Genomic DNA, 16,746 nt, shown 5'->3' on the forward strand with positions numbered 1-16,746 from the left:
CAGTAGAGAGAGTGCCAGGTCTAGAGTCAGAAAGACTCTTCTCTGTGAATTCAAATCCAGCCTCAGACACTTACTAACTGTGTGATCCTGGGCAAGTCACTTAACCCTGTTTGCCTCAGTTTCTTCATCTGTAAAATGAGATGAAGAAAGAAATAGTAAACTATACCAATATCTTGGCCAAGAAAACCCCCAATGAGAACATGACTGAAATGACTGAACAAGAACAACATAGAATCACTGTTTTAGCATTCTTCAGTTTAAACCTACTCTTTAAACATATTCTCTCACACATTCCCTCCCCCCATCTCCAAGCTGTTGCTAAGGCCTATCGATTTCACCTTTGCAACATCTTCTGAATAAGCACCCTTCTCTCCAGTGACACTGCCACTACTCTAGCGCAGCCTTCAATACCTTGTCTAGATTATTGCAAAAACCTGCAGGGGGGGTGGGGGTCTGTCTGCCTCAAGTCTCCCCCGACTCCAATCCATCCTCCATTCAGCTGGTAAACTGATCTTCCTAAAGCTCAGGTCTGACCATGTCACTTTCCCCTCCCTCATCAATAAACTCTACTGGTTTCTTATAACCTCGAGGATCAAATGTAAAATCCTTTATTTTGCAATCAAAGCTCTTAATAACCTGACCTCCCCCACAACCTTTCCAAGTCTCCTTATACCTTACATCCCCCTCCATAATCTGCAATCCTGTGGTTCCTTGAATAAGAAACTCCATCATCCCACTCTGAGCATTTTCTCTGGCTGTCCTCCATGCCTAGAATGTTTTCCCCCTCATCTCTGCCTCCTAGATTCCCTGATTTCCTTCAGGTTCTAGGTAAAATCCTACCTTCTACAGGAAGCCTTTCCCTATCCCCCTTAAAACCTGTGCTTGAGTGGTATCAGGCAGGTTTAAGAATAAAATTCTTCACTTAGCGTTCTGCATGATTAGTGCTGGGGGCAACTTCAATCTGGGGAGCTGGAGGTGGAAGAGAGGCTTAAAGGTATTGAATGAAATAGCCCAGATCCAACTGTCAGAAAAGCAATCTAAATCTTTCCACACTGACTTTACCCCTAACCGTGGCTGTTGCACAATTCTTTCATCCTTTAGGACTTAGGAAACAAATCTATGCAACATTCAATTATTCCTATTAATATGAAAGTGGGGAAGGTAGAGACAATTGAAACACAGAGAAAATAACAAGTTTCCTCCCAATCCAAATATATATATATATATATATATATATTTTTTTTTAGTGAGGCAATTGGGGTCAAGTGACTTGCCTAAGGTCACACAGCTAGTAAGTGTTAAGTGTCTGAGGCCAGATTTGAACTCAGGTACTCCTGGCTCCAGGGCCGGTGCTCTATCCACTGCGCCACCTAGCTGCCCCACCAATCCGAATATTTTATTACAACAACTACTAAGCAATAACATATAGATATAGATATTTGAGTTTCAAATATGTCCCCCTCCATATTCCAGAGTGAACAGTGAAATAACTCAAGGAAAAGGAAAAAAAGCAAGAAATCTGGATTATCTACCAAATCAGTAATATGCTTCTAAATAACTGAAATGTGATTATTCATCTAGGATTATGGGGGAGATACTTTTCAAAACAATATATAGCCAAGAGAAAAAATGATCATGAGATCTTTAAATCTCCAAAGGCTACTGAAAAACTTTTTACAGGTAGAAAAAGAAAATGGAGTCAATATTGAGAAATCAAATGATTAGAAAAGTACTCCTTTTCCAGAAGAACATTATAAAATGAGAAACTACTCCATTCACTACTCAGTATCACCAAAGTACATAGTGCCTGTAACCCCAGGCCACAGGTCCTTAGAAATGATCCTTTGTAATAAGCTTCCATCAGAAGAAAATAATGTTTACATGTACAAACTCTGTCATCTAGCTAGGTTCTACTATTCTTTTTAATTCCAACAAACCCACCAGCCCTGTACTAATCTGTCTTATGTTTACTAACCTAACTATCCATTTCCATTGGTCCACAGGTTCAACTTCTTCCTGAATGAATTAATCTAGTCTTACACTTAGATTCATGTTACAACCAAGAGTTCATGGATTCTTTAAGGGCTTGCCCAATGCCCATAAACCCAACCCTGGGCTTGGAGGCTAAGGCATTGTGACTCAGTTGCTGTTTAACTCCCAGCTTCCTCTAAGAGTGCTGGAATTCAAATCAGTTAATTTTCAAATTAACAGTCAGTGGACTTCAGCTTTCTAAACTGAGCAGCAGGTAGCAAGGTGTGAGGATGTTGGCAAGATTGGGCCCAGAGAGAATTTCATAGTGGGGGTTCATGAAGGCAGCACTGGACACATTTTCAATCGGTGTTAAGAACTGCAAGCATTTTCTAGTTAAAAGAAAACCAAATTAAAAAAAAAAACTAAAAAGGAAAAAGAAAAGAAAAAGTGACGAATAATCAAAGAAAACCCTTCAGAATAGAAGAGTTTCTTTTCTTTAATAAGCTGCTTTTACTTTGTTTCTGGCTCTCACTCCATTGTTGGAGCCTGATCCTCAAAAGATACCCTAGTGGACTCCCTGAAGTCGGGGTGTCTCAGGTCCATGAGAAATTTGGTGGGAGTAAGAATGTGAGTAGAACCTGTGGGAGAACAGAGGCCAGCTGACTGCTTGAACAGAACTATGTTAAAGGAACATGCCAACTTAGGCCTATATTTTATGCAGCTGATGATATGTGAAGAAAGCAAGAGACACACAAAGATGGTAAGGACACCTAAGAAAATGATATAGCATGCATTATTAGGCGAGCTCATACAGAGGACCTTCTGCTGTCCATGCTAGGCCTCCCCAGAAATTTGTTTGGTCAACCCAAGCTCCCAACTCCCAGTTGAATACCTCAAGTAAGACTCTAATGCAGGGAGGAGGATTTAATACAAAGGCCTAGCAGTAAACAGCTTCTGTCCAAAGGAACATTATTTGGGTTATCTTTAAAGGACACTCATGCAACAATCATACAATGGATTCAAGAGCATGTTACTACTAGATACTTCACATAAATGAGAACATTTACACAATCTAAAAGCGAACTTCAATGAGAAATGGCTGATCAGACAAATGAAGCTTTAGGAGGGTTAGGAGAGAGGAAAGGGAGGAGCTTAGTTTTTTTAAGACTATCAAGCAGTTGAGTTTTTCTGTCATGTAGATAAAGGCACCCTTAGAGATAACTACTATCAGTTTTATCAGACCCCAAAGTGACAACTGAGAAGTGAACTGGCCTTTTGCCTTCTGGCCTGCTTGTTCTAGTGGTCTGGCTAATACTTGAACTCGATGATCCTGGTGTAGAAAGGCAACATATATCTTTCATATTTTAGCTCAATACTGTTCACATGAATGTGCCTATCAGAACTAGATTCAGGAGAAGTGGAAACATATTGGGAGACATAAATTTTATGTACTAATTTAGGTCAGGGTTTACCCTAATCCAACAACTAACCTGGGAGGTCATATATGAATGGACAGCCAGGGAGCTCTTCTGAATGGGGAGTGATTTGAATGCAATTCCCCTCCCAGTGTGATAGGTATTCCTGTCTATAATATCCTTAGAATGCTTCCTGCAGCTTCACTCCAATGGATGCTGCTTCTAACAGATGTTCAGCCATAGGCTGGATGGCCTCAGGGAAAAGAAAGAAGACGTTTTAGTGGAGTATGTGTTGATGGAACAGACTGCTACTGAATGGTACCCCAAAGCAAATTCCATTTCATTTTGGTAAGAAAATGGGTTCCCCCAATTTACTGTTCTATAGCTAAACAGTTCTGAGAGGTTACAAGAGCTCCTGAAAGGCTGAGGGAAGAAAAAAGTGTTTCCCCTTGGCAAATAACTTCTTTTCCCTCTGATCTTGGAAAAACCAGCAGGAAGCAAAGCCAGTAAGCATGGCTGGGGGACAACAGTGAAGAATCCAATCTTGCATTTCTCTGCAATAGATCTGGGAACTGATGGGACAGGAAGAGGCTTGCTATGCCTCATACTAATTTATACTGATACAGCCAAAGGGGAACCCTTGGCAGTCAAGCAGTAATGTTTCATGGCCCAGCTTTAACAATTGCTTGCATATTATAAGCTGTTTCCTCTTATTGAAGGGAACTGAGAAAAGATAATAGAGATTATGGAGGCACAGGCACCCTTGCACCCTTCCCCAAACTCTTTCATACACTATCATATACTTTTATATACTGGAAATTAGATTTTGCAGAAGGATTGGGGAAGGAGAAGCTGAGTGAAACACAAAAGCATGGAATGGTGTCAGACTGCCATGGAAATGCCCCCTTCCCGATAAAAATGCTACACTACTCACCTATGAGCACCTCCCACTTTCCATTGGCTTGTGTCACTTCATAAGCACATCGCATCTCATTCAAGCTCACACCCCCAAGGATGAAAATGATGAGGCGAGGACCAGTTCTGTACTCACCAGGGGCCTTGTTCTTGTGCCAGTGACCATAACGGGCACTAGATGAGAAAGGAGAGACAGATATGTGTATATGTATACATATTCATATACATATACACACAGTGACCAGAGACAGAACAAGAAGAGAAAGTAATTAAGTCACAAATGTATCCCATGGTTGCATGCATTAAGAATTAACATGATCTGCCATTATCCCTTAAATATATAGAATTGTATTCAACAAAATATTATCTTTACCCCAGCAGAAGGAACAGATTTGTTAAAACTGAAAAGTTTTGATGTCAAGTTGATTGCTATAACTCTAGATGTTGCTGGCCTGGACATTTTTTGGGGGGAGGGGTGTGAGGCAACCAGGGTTAAGTGACATGCCCAGGGTCACACAGCTAGTAAGTATCTGAGGCCAAATTTGAATTCAGGTCCTCCTGAATCCAGGGCCAGTGCTCTATCCACTGTACCACCTAGCTGACCCTAATGGACGTCTTTGGGCATGTAAAATCAACAGTCACTTTGAATCTAATGTCACAGTGATGTCTCTTTCATCATTCTTTTACCAAGGTAGTAGTTGGACAACTACAGGTATCAGAATCACTTTCTCTATTGCTAGCATGCTCTCTTATCACATGATTGTGGTTTTGGGTTGTAATCAGTCTAAAGTAGTTGTGATACTGTTTGGGGTCTAATCCAGGACTGGCTGACATGGAAGTTGGAAACCTTTTTGAAGTCAAACAGAACTAGAAAGGGTGAACAATGCTTTAGGGTGCCATGAGAAGGCCTAAGGTACTGACAGAGAATGGGAAAAATAGTAGAGAGCAAAGGAAAGAGGTGAAGGAAGCAAAGACCAGGGAAAAGGAGAGAAAGAAAGAAAAGAGGAGGTGTATATGATGGGAAGTAATGAGGTGCCACTAACAAGGTGTCAGGAACTAGCCACACTATAGTATCAGTGACACAGGTTGTTTGACCATCTTGATTCTTCTCTTGAGACAACTGAAGCTATCATAATAACAGAAAAAAATGAAGAAATGTAGCTGCTACAAGGTTGCTCAAGGTCTATTGTCTTTTCATGCTTTTGGGATACAGGAATTAAAAGGCAAAAGAGACCAAACAGATAAGGACAACAGAGGAAAGAAAGTCTATAAATGGTATGTACTAACAAGACATCATGGAGTTGTATTAAATACTTAATCTATTGGTCTAGCTTCTAGAGCAAAGTAAAAATAGAATCCTGATTGCATGAATAGATAAACAAAGTGAGAAACATCAGAAAAACTACTAAAAAAAACATTCACAGAAAGGGTCATGGAAAAGTAGAACATATACACTGCTCTGAAGAGTCACAAGAACATAAGTAATGGGCCTCTCATTTCTCAGATATTTGATCATTAAACACCAGTTAGTGAATGGAGGTCACTATGACACAAACCTAGGAAGAATACGCATAGGAAATGGACCCATGATTTCATACAAAGAACGCCCTGAGAAGGATCCTCTCTACCCAGGCAGGGTGGTATGCTATCCTCTCTGCAATATCCAGTCTTAAGAGAGTAGCCTAAGCACTGAGGTTAACTCATGAAGGAACACAGAGCCATTAGGTGTTGTCAGGAGCAGGACTTGAACTCAGGTCTGTCTGACTTTGATGCCAGCTCTCTACTATACACCATGCTGCCTCTATGTCACAGACCCCCCACACCCCTGCCAAACACACACACATTAATTTATTTAATTTTTTAAAATGTCTTATTGGCATGTTTTTGGTTTTTTTGTTTTTGCAGGGCAGTGGGGGTTAAGGGACTTGCCCAGGGTCACCCAGCTAGTAAGTGTCAAGTGTCTGAGGCCGGATTTGAACTCAGGTACTCCTGAATCCAGGGCCGGTGCTTTATCCACTGCGCCACCTAGCCACCCCCTTATTGGCATGTTTTTAAAAATATCTCTACCACTTCCCAGTGACTTCCCAACCATGCCCCAAGCCCGATATATTTAGATAGCTACATTTTTATTAACTTTATGTATTCCAAGAAAAAAAATCATGAGAAAAGGTCCACATGTAGATGACAACATTTCATTTTTCATACCATAACAATATAATGATTATACAGATAAAATCTCACTAGGAATGGACATTTTTTTCTCCCCTTCTTCTTCAGATGTTTTTACATACCTGACAGCAGTGGTACTGAAAGAAGCTGATGAGCGGGTAGAGATATAAGGGTAGTGCTTGGTATCAAGTTTATCATCAATAGTGTCCTAGAAACAGAAGAGACAAAGAAATCAGTTTATTCAACCTGGGTTGTTTGTATTTTAAGTATATATGTAAGCACATATAAACTGTATCAATACACACATACACATATAGGTGTATATACACACACATACACATGTATATGTATAGTTATAGCTACTAAATGGTTTCTTCTCAGCATTTGTGTTTATGGCCAGGTCTGTGGCAATCCTTGTGTAGTTTATGCTGATGTGTTCTTTCAGGTGTGGAAATGAAAAGCATCAATTTTCCTATTTTCCCCTACCTAAGATGCCTCAATATTTTAATTTATTTCTTCCCTCTATTCTTTTGCTTTCTATACAGGGTCAAAAGAAATAGAAGGGAAAAGGCAAGGGAATCAAGAAAAATGGTCCCCTAGGCAAAAATGAAGGAAGAAACAACTCACGTGGTTTGTAAAAGACTCAATCCAAGAGACCTCAACAGGTGCTTTTTTAGAATTTTCCCCAAGTTACACGTATAAACAAATTTCAAATTTCAAAATTTTAAAATTCTCTTCCTCCCTCCCCACCCCCTTAAGAACTCAAGCAATTCAATATAAGCTATACTTATGCAGTCATGCAAAACATTTCCACATTATAGTCAGATTGTGAAAGAAGAGACAAAAAATCTTTAGAAAGAGGAACTAACAGAAAAAAAATTATACTTCAATCTGTATTCAGATACCATTAGTTCTTGCTCTGTAAATGGATTGCATTTTTCATAAGTCCTTCTGATAGCATCCTGCTCATCATTTCTTTTTCTTTTTCTTTTTTTTTTAGTGAGGCAATTGGGGTTAAATGACTTGCCCAGGGTCACACAGCTAGTAAGTGTTAAATGTCTTGAGGCCGGATTTGAACTCAGGTACTCCTGACTCCAGGGCCGGTGCTCTATCCACTGTGCCACCTAGCTGCCCCATGCTCATCATTTCTTACAGCACAATAGTGTTTCATCCTAGTCTTATCCAAAAATTTTCAACAGGTTCTTTTGCAAGAGGGCAGATGAAGGGCTACTCATGCAGGGAAAGCCTCATGCCCCAGGAGGTACTAGGAATTGAATTATTTGAGTGGGTAGATTGCCCAGTGCTTGATTTCTCCTCCTTGCTGCTTAAAAATCTATACTACTTCTAAAAGTCTTGGCACATCTAAAAACTCTGTATGGTAGATTAGGAGAGGGGAAGCCAATTAACAAAACAAATTTGAAAAAGGAGTTAAAATAGCAGAGACAAAAAGATGGGCAGGCCACATGTGTGCCACAAAAATGTAACTTGACATCCATATGAATTGCTTTCACTTTTAGGGTTAGGATTTTTTAAAATAGTAGAGTGGCTCAACAGACTTAATTAATTTCAATAAATATTTATACTAAGTTCCTCCTAAATCCAGAGCACTGTGCTAGGCACTTGGGTTATAGAGACAAAAATGAAATTATTGAGGCCCTGAAGAAGCTTAGATTCTACTGGAGAATATAAGACACAGACACAGATACAGACAGACACACACACACACACACACACATGTATATAAATTAAAGGTTATTTAAGGTAGGAAAAAATAAGTAGAGTGTATTGTAAACTTACCTAAAATGTATGGATTTTAATACTCATACTATATGCCTAACTCACAGGGATGTTATGAGGAAATCACTTTGTAAAATTTTAAATGCTATAAAAATGGAAGTACTTCTTATTACAGGCATACTCCATCTACCATAAGTAACTGGTCAGGAGAAACACCATTTTGGGGGCAGTTCGCTCTAGAGCAACAACATTATAAATGGCAGTGGTCCAAATGATGCTATAGCAGTCTTTTTTTTTTTTTTTGGGTGAGGCAATTGAGGTTAAGTGACTTGCCCAGGGTCACACAGCTAGTAAATGTCAAGCATCTGAGGCCGGATTTGAACTCAGATCCTCCTGAATCCAGGGCCAGTGCTCTATCCACTGCGCCACCTAGCTGCCCTATAGCAGTCTTTTTTTTAATAAAGTATTTTATTTTTTTCCAGTTACATGTAAAGATAGTTCTCAACTTTTGTTTATACAAGCTTTCCAATTTCAGATTTTTCTCCCCTCCCTCCGCCCTCCCCTAGACAGCAGGTAATCTGATATAGTTTTATATATATATATATATATATATATATGATATAGTTTTATATATATATATATATATATATATATATATATATATATATATAATAACATTAAACGTATTTCTGCATTAGTCATGTTATAAGAGAAAAATCAGAGCAATGAGGAAAAACCTCAAAATATAAAAACATCAGCACCAAAACCAAAAGAAATAGTATGGTTCAATCAGCATCTATACTCCACAGTTCTTTTTTTCCCCTTGGATTTGGAGATCCTCTTCCATCATGAGTCCCCTGGAACTCTTCTGTATCATTGCATTGGTGAGAAGAATAGAGTACATCACAGTAGATCAACACTCAATGTTGATGATACTGTGTACAATGTTCTTCTGGTTCTGCTCATCTCACTCATCATCATATAGAAGTCTTTTTTTTTTTAGTCAGGCAATTGGGGTTAAGTGACTTGCCCAGGGTCACACAGCTTGTAAGTGTTAAGCATCTGAGTCCAGATTTGAAACCAGGTAGTCCTGACTCCAGGGCCGGTGCTCTATCCACTGCGCCACCTAGCTGCCCCATATAGGACTCTTTTTAAAGTGGGTTTTGGTTATAAAATAGTAATGATGTTACTGTGAAATGAGATTGATTGAAGCAAGCTTATTTTCCAAATGCTTGTACTGTTTTTAGGAACCCCTGGGCTCTCTAGTCCTGACTCTGACACTAGCTTTTTCTGTGACCTTAATCAAGTTACTTCACTTCTCACCTCTCTTGGTCTCAGATTACTTCAATATAAAATTAAAGAGGGGCAGCTAGGTGGTGCAGTGGATAGAGCACCAGCCCTGGATTCAGGAGGACCTGAGTTTAAATCCAGCCTCAGACACTTGACACTTACTAGCTGTGTGACCCTGGGCAAGTCACTTAACCCCAACTGTCTCACCAAAAAAACAAACAAACAAATAAATAACATCTCAAGTCCCTTCCCAGATGTAATCTTTAGGATTCCTCTAGTGTTCTCTGAAGGATTTCTTGACTACTAGGGCAATGCCTTCACTGACCTCTCTACACTTGTGCAGACTTACTTCTTCTCTAACTGCTAAATCCTTCTCTTCCTTCAAGACTTACCCAGCTCATGGGACATCTTCTAAATGAGGCCTTTCTTTATCTCCACCTTTGTCTCTCCAGGTAAAAGCAATCTCTCTTGCTTTGAATTTTTTTGAGAACACTATCAAATTGTACTTTGTATTATATTTATTCATGTATACGTAGGATTACTTCCAGAAAACAATAAGGGTCAGGGGGTTGGGGGCAGCTAAGTGGCACAATGGATAGAGCCCTGGCCCTGAAGTTGGAAGGAAGCTGTATGTCTCTGGGCAAGTCACTTAACCCCAACTGCCTTAAACATCCAGGGCTATTTCCAAGTCATCCTGATAATATATCTTGTCACTGGTTCCAGATGGTTCTGGAATACAGAGTGAGGCTAATGACTTTGCACAGCTCTTCCTCACTTAAATCCAATTCACTGCAAGTCATGACATCTATCATGGTCCTTTTTTTTTTTTTAAAGTGAGGCAATTGGGGTTAAGTGACTTGCCCAAGGTCACACAGCTAGTAAGTGTTAGGTGTCTGAGGCTGGATTTGAACTCAGGTCCTCCTGACTCCAGGGCGAGTGCTCTATCCACTGCGCCACCTAGCTGCCCCTTATCATGGTCCTTTTCGAGAACTAAGGACAAACAACAACAACAAGGGTCAGGGACTGTATTTTTTTCATCTTTGAATTCTCTTGTCTAGAATAGCTCTTTACACATATAGGTACTTACATGCCTGTTGAATGAATGCTATCAGATAACAATGCACAAATAAAACATCTCTCACTCCATACTTCCCTTTTATTATTGTTTTTCTGATCTTGGGGGGGTATACTTGGTTGTGTTTTTTTTTTAAAACATCATTATTTGGGCCTCTATTATTTGAAAACAACAAACAACTAACATAAGAAAGTTCACAAAATCTAACAGCCTACAGCATTAATTTGGTTGCTATTCTTTAAGAAAAGAGTAGGTTAGGTGTGAATCAGGTGATAGGTGTCCTTGGATTCAAATCATCATGAAAAAGATTTCATGGTCACTGTGTATATAACCTTGCATCAACTACTAAGAAAAGAAAGAAAACTAAGCTATCAACAGAAAAGTCATGAACCATGCAGCCCATCACTGACCTCCATAATGTCTTTAATAACTGGAGTCCATCGTGAGAGTTGGTAGGTCTGTTCACTGATGCGTTCCTTCCGCTCTGGCTTGCTTCTGCGACGCAAAGTGGACTGAAAAAAACCCAGAGGATTAGTTTCTTAGAGGCCCACTTTTGAATTGGATCACATAGGACTCTGAGTTTAGGGAACCAGAGGATGCTATAGTGTTTTTTGGCTTTGAACCAAAGACCAGAGTGATCATTTTTTGCTAGCTGTTATTAGTGAGTGACTTCTACATAATGAATGTCTATGACAGATTACTTAAAAGTGATCACCCTCCATGGAGAATTGTTAAATGGGAATTGCTCTAAATGTATCCCTCTTGGGAACCTGTAGGGAATCTGACTTATGTTCTAACCTAATCATCCGGGTGCTATTGAGCCTAAGGTGACCCTATGGCCACACATCACATCTTCAGAGATGTGAGCAATAAGAAATATAGGTTAAACATCCAGAACACTTTGTAAACTCTTATAAAAAGCACAGGCAGATAGCCAATGGCACATTGTCCATAAGCTAAAAAGATGACACTACCGACTCATTATTACTAGGACCCCTGTTTTCACATGTTTTTCCCCCCACTGTTGAGGTTGAATTGCCATGGGCTAGCCATAGTTGGCCAACTATCTTCCTTTTTCTTTCTTTTTTTGTTTTTGGTTGGGCTATGAGGGTTAAGTGACTTGCCCAGGGTCAAACAGCTAGTAAGTGTCAATTATCTGACGCCGGATTTGAACTCAGGTCCTCCTGAATCCAGGGCCAGTGCTTTAGCCACTGTGCCACCTAGCTGCCCCTTTTGGCCAATTATCTTAAAAACATACCATTTGTCATAGGGTGAGACAAGGACAGGGGACAGTCTGTGACTGCAGGATCAAGTTTTTGTTTTTATACAGTTAACTCACCTTTTCTACTGTGCTATAGCAAACTGAGCTAGCCAGTGCATAGAGGTAGATAAATATCTATAAATATATTATAGGCAAGTCTGACAAGCTAAGTCCACAAGGAAATTTTGAAAAAAATGTTCTTCAAGGTTCCTTGAGATCCTGTGGTTACCTGAGTACAATCCTATAAAATGCATTATGAAGCCCTGATTTCCTCATGGAGATGTTCTTAAGGCTACTGTCAAGTATTTTCAATAATTCAGAGGGTGAGAAATAATATAAGGATCAACTTCAGTAAAATTCCTTGATTCAAATTTTCTAGTTTTATCATTTCAGATGCTGCTGAGCCTGAGCAATTAATCCCTCACCCTTCCCCAAAGTGGACAATGTCACAAAACCTCACCACTGCCACTCTCAGTATGGGAAATCAATCTCTGTGAGAAGTTGAGAGGTAGGAAACTTACATCTGTAATGATGGGCACTCCCAGGTGAGCCATATTGGTGATGATCTCACTGTCCTCTGGGGGAATCTGTGCATGCTGAATCAGTTTGTTCAGATTTTCTTCAGTGATGCCTAAAAGAGTAAGTAAGACCCAAACCCAACCATAAGACCCACTATATTGACTTGTGAGAGAATAACCACTTTTTAAAAAGGAGATCTCTTTTTACTTCTACGGTTTTTACAAACATTAATCATTTTATTCTCACAAGCTTCCTGTGGGGAGAATAGGAAATAAAAATTAACATACTCAATTTAAAAGTGAAGTGTCCAAGGTTACATACCAGTAATTACAGTTAGAGCTAAACAGTCTAAATCCAAAGTTCCCATATTCTACGCACTAGGTTAAATATTCGTAGGGCATCACTACTGTTTCAGCACAAGAGTACTTGTTATTTTAACCTCTCCATAATTTTTCACTGTTCTGATATAGTTCCAATACTTTAATCATTCCTCCTCCTATACACATACTAGTCTAAATCAGAACAGCTTTGTTGTTAGTACTTGTATTCTACAGTAGGGACACTCAAATAGATTAAAATGGTTATATGAAATTAGAGGCAGAGTGTATTTGAGATTTAAATTAAACACCCAGCAAATATGGAACTGATGGAGGCCCAATCTGTACTTCCTCATTCTTCCCCAGTACCTATTTCTCTACAACATCTTCTTCATTAATATACATTCAAATTATCAGGGCTACTTTAGTTCTTCAGTGATAGCTAAATCTATGATACATTTTTTCAAAAGGTAAAAAACTGGCTATTTCTTACTATTTCCCTTTTCTCTTCCATATCTGCTGAACTATTTTCTCCCCTCATTGCTTCCTCATGCCCTGATGGTCCCACTTTCTATATTCCATTTTTCCTAGCAACTGTCAGTTACCCTCCCTTCAACTCCTACCATTTTTCAAGAAGATGTAGAGAAGAATAATGCGGATCTTGTCATAAGTACTGACATTTGCATCCAAGAGAATAGGAACAATAGCTCTCATAGGGTCCTTGATCTTCTCCCCTTCAGCATCAGTGCCCATTGCCAAGTCCTACAAAAAACATATACCTTAATGGTGTCTTTCTCAGTCATAGCTTGAACACTTCAATAACAAAGCACTGAAAGAGATATAAATTTAGTTGTTTTTTTTTTTTTGTTGTGGGACAATGGGGATTAAGTGACTTGCCCAGGGTCACACAGCTAGTAAATGTCAAGTGTCTGAGGCCGGATTTGAACTCAGGTCTTTCTGAATCCAGGGCCGGTGCTCTATCCACTGCGCCACCTAGCTGCCCCAAGATATAAATTTTGTGATTAAGATGTATAGGTTAAGGTGGCATGACTAATCTTACAATATCACATTCTAATAAAATAATCTTTTCCATGGAATTAGGGAGGGTTGGCAAAAATCTTAAGAAGAACAAATGTCACTTTCCAAAGCAATACATAAAATGACAAAAATTATCTGCTAAGTTAATTGTTGCCAAAGCCTTCCATCCTTTCAGCTGAATTCCAGGGCACTTATGCAGCAGCTCTATCAATCTTTTTTTGGGGGGGGGGGCGGGGCAATGGGGGTTAAGTGACTTGCCCAGGGTCACACAGCTAGTAAGTGTTGTTTCTGAGGCCGGATTTGAACTCAGGTACTCCTGAATCCAGGGCTGGTGCTTTATCCACTGCACCACCTAGCTGCCCCCAGTTCTATCAATCTTGGTTGAGCTTCCTCACAAAACTCCCCTTCCAAAAAGGGCACAGAAACCACAGAGATTTTATTCACAGAGGGATACACTTTTTCACATGAGTGGCTGGGGTATTTGCTGCTGTGAGGTTGCCATGCCTGTCTTGGTGTGCCCATTCCTGTTAACTCAAACATTGCTTGACTTCATGTTGAAACAAAATCGCTTGTTCTGGGGGTTTTAGGTGCCTCTAGGCTTTACTGAATCTTCAACTTTCTTCTTTGCAGTCAAGTTCTTTTGGAAATAATATTTTGTATGTCCCAGGATAATAGATTAACTTGAAAACTACTCCCCCCATAGCTAGCATACACCTCCACCTCGTCTCTGATTCTTAGAACTCTGCTCATGTAACACCTTCTACATGGATCTTTTCTTTTTTTCTTTTTTTTTTTTTTGCAGGGCAATGGGGGTTAAGTGACTTGCCCAGGGTCACACAGCTAGTAAGTGTCAAGTGTCTGAGGCTGGATTTGAACTCAGGTACTCCTGACTCCAGGGCCGGTGCTCTATCCACTGTGCCACATAGCTGCCCCCATGGATCTTTTCTTGATCCCCCAGCTGTCAGGACATCCCTGCCCAAATGTACTTTTATTTATTCTGTATATACTTATACTTATATATGCTTATTTGTGTACACATTGTTTCACCTGCTAAAATGTAAATGTATTTCTATCCCCAGTACCTAGCATATAGTAGATACTTGACAGATGCTTATTGAGTGGGTGACTGACTGAAAGATCCTATGTATTTTTGAATTAACATTGCCCCAAAGTCTGTTTTTTTCACCCATGAGACAGTCTAAGCAATTTCCTAAGAGGCTCATCCGTTATAGTCCTAACTTCTGACTACAGACAGTATGCATTCTTTGAATCAGACTAGATGACTTTTGAGGTCTTTTTCTCTTCTCTTTTCTTTTTTCTTTCTTCCTTCCTTCCTTCCCTCTCTCCCTTTTGCCCTCTTTCCTTCCTTCCTTCCTTGGCAGGCAATGAGGGTTAAGTGACTTGCCCAGGGTCACACAGCTACTAAGTGTCAAGTGTCTAAGGCCGGATTTGAACCCAGGTCCTCCTGAATCCAGGGCTGATGCTTTCTCCACTGCGCCACCTAGCTGCCCCTGATGTCTTTTTCAACTCAAGGATTATGCAGTTTTCTGAATCCTAGAAAATGATATCAAATGTTACAAGAAATGATTCCAACTTCCACACTTTCTTATCTGTGAAACTAGAAAGAGGGGGATACGTGAGGATTCAGAATGTTCTCAATGATCTTCTCTTTCCCTGGAATCTCTCCTTAGAAATTAAGAGTACATTTAGATTAGGTAGGTATTATTTAATAATGTCATATTTATATAGTATCTGATTAGTTATTCCAGTCCTTGGAAATTAAGAGTGTATTTTGGTTAGGTAGCTGTTAACTTAATAATGTCATATTTATATGACATGTGATTAGTTATTCCATGTAATTCATGCTGAGAGATGGGTCAATACCATTATCTCAATTTTTTGTAAGAAGATAAGAAATTAGAAACAGTTATCAAATTAGAGGAAAAGATAGAATTAGAAATTTAAACTGTAAGTCTCATTCTCAGTCCAAGTGATCACATGGTCCCACTAACCTCCTAGCAGGCTTCTCTCTCTCTCTCTCTGGTTTTTTTCTAGTCTTTGAGAGCTGGTCAGGCTCCAATAGAAAGAAAAAGCAAATCCAAATTTATAAAAGAAATTCAGCTAGGCCTATCAGCATATGCTCGCTAAGTTTACACATCTAACTATTTGATGGTTGGAAGAAATCAAACATGCAATATCCAAACAGCACAGCACAGCATTCCAATCCAATTAAGATCCTACCATTGAGAATGTTACTGTACTGGGTCCAAGGAGGAGAGACTAGACCATCTAGTCTCTTTCCCATGATTCTGCAGAATATTGAAGGTCAGAAGTTAAGACCCATCTGGATGAATGAACAGGATAAAGGATTTACCTGAGGCTGAAAAAGGCCTACCTGCTCAACTCGGCAGAGTTTATCCACAGTGCCTTGGTAGTGCTTCATACAGTCCTCAGCAAGGTGTAGATGAGTTGAATACTATAAAGGAGAATACAATGCTATGAATAATGCTATGTAAGTAAATGACTACTATAAAAATACTAAGACTTCAAATACTTGTGCTAGAGAAAACAGGGAAACACAACTTCTCAACTGGAAATTAGTGTCCCACTTCAAAAGAAAAATGCCTTATTTCATTTTCCAACGTAGCTTATGGAAGCAGACAGAAACATCAAAATTCTAACTGAAATCTAAAACCTGAACATAACCATGTTACAGTTACAATAAGTACTAGGAAGGAAAATCACACAAAACTATATAGTCATTCAGTGTTAAGACACTCATTAATAAAATTAAATAGATATCATCTACTCTTTCTCTGAATCCTCCCTTCCATAGAATTTAACAAATTTTGGGGGCTATATTAAGACCATGGTGGGACAAAGCAATGCCTGCAGGTAGTAGTAATTGCCATTGGCAGGCCTGCTACATACTGTAAGAAAAAAAGAAGGCAAGAAAGAAAAAAAGGACAAAAAGAGAAATGAAAAAAGAAAGGGACACAGAACAATAGAATATCACTAACAACTGCTTCAGGAACCACT

General features: G+C 39.4%; 1 protein-coding gene across 2 annotated transcripts in view; it reads right to left on the bottom strand.

The window, feature by feature from the left end:
• STXBP1 (syntaxin binding protein 1) overlaps nucleotides 1-16,746 on the bottom strand; it is an 86,782-nt gene that overhangs the window by 8,433 nt on the left and 61,603 nt on the right. Inside the window, exons 13-19 of one of the 2 annotated variants that reach the window (XM_043982692.1) lie at nucleotides 16,103-16,183; nucleotides 13,293-13,431; nucleotides 12,355-12,464; nucleotides 10,983-11,084; nucleotides 6,593-6,678; nucleotides 4,321-4,475; nucleotides 2,486-2,609 (exon numbers count right to left, since the gene is read on the bottom strand). In XM_043982692.1, the coding sequence (XP_043838627.1) occupies nucleotides 2,500-2,609; nucleotides 4,321-4,475; nucleotides 6,593-6,678; nucleotides 10,983-11,084; nucleotides 12,355-12,464; nucleotides 13,293-13,431; nucleotides 16,103-16,183 (783 nt within the window). In that variant the 3' untranslated portion in view covers nucleotides 2,486-2,499. The remainder of the gene's footprint in view (nucleotides 1-2,485; nucleotides 2,610-4,320; nucleotides 4,476-6,592; nucleotides 6,679-10,982; nucleotides 11,085-12,354; nucleotides 12,465-13,292; nucleotides 13,432-16,102; nucleotides 16,184-16,746) is intronic. The other variant, XM_043982693.1, reaches the window with a different exon arrangement.

Source organism: Dromiciops gliroides, chromosome 2 (assembly GCF_019393635.1).
Source record: "Dromiciops gliroides isolate mDroGli1 chromosome 2, mDroGli1.pri, whole genome shotgun sequence".
In the NCBI taxonomy this organism is placed as follows: domain Eukaryota; kingdom Metazoa; phylum Chordata; class Mammalia; order Microbiotheria; family Microbiotheriidae; genus Dromiciops; species Dromiciops gliroides.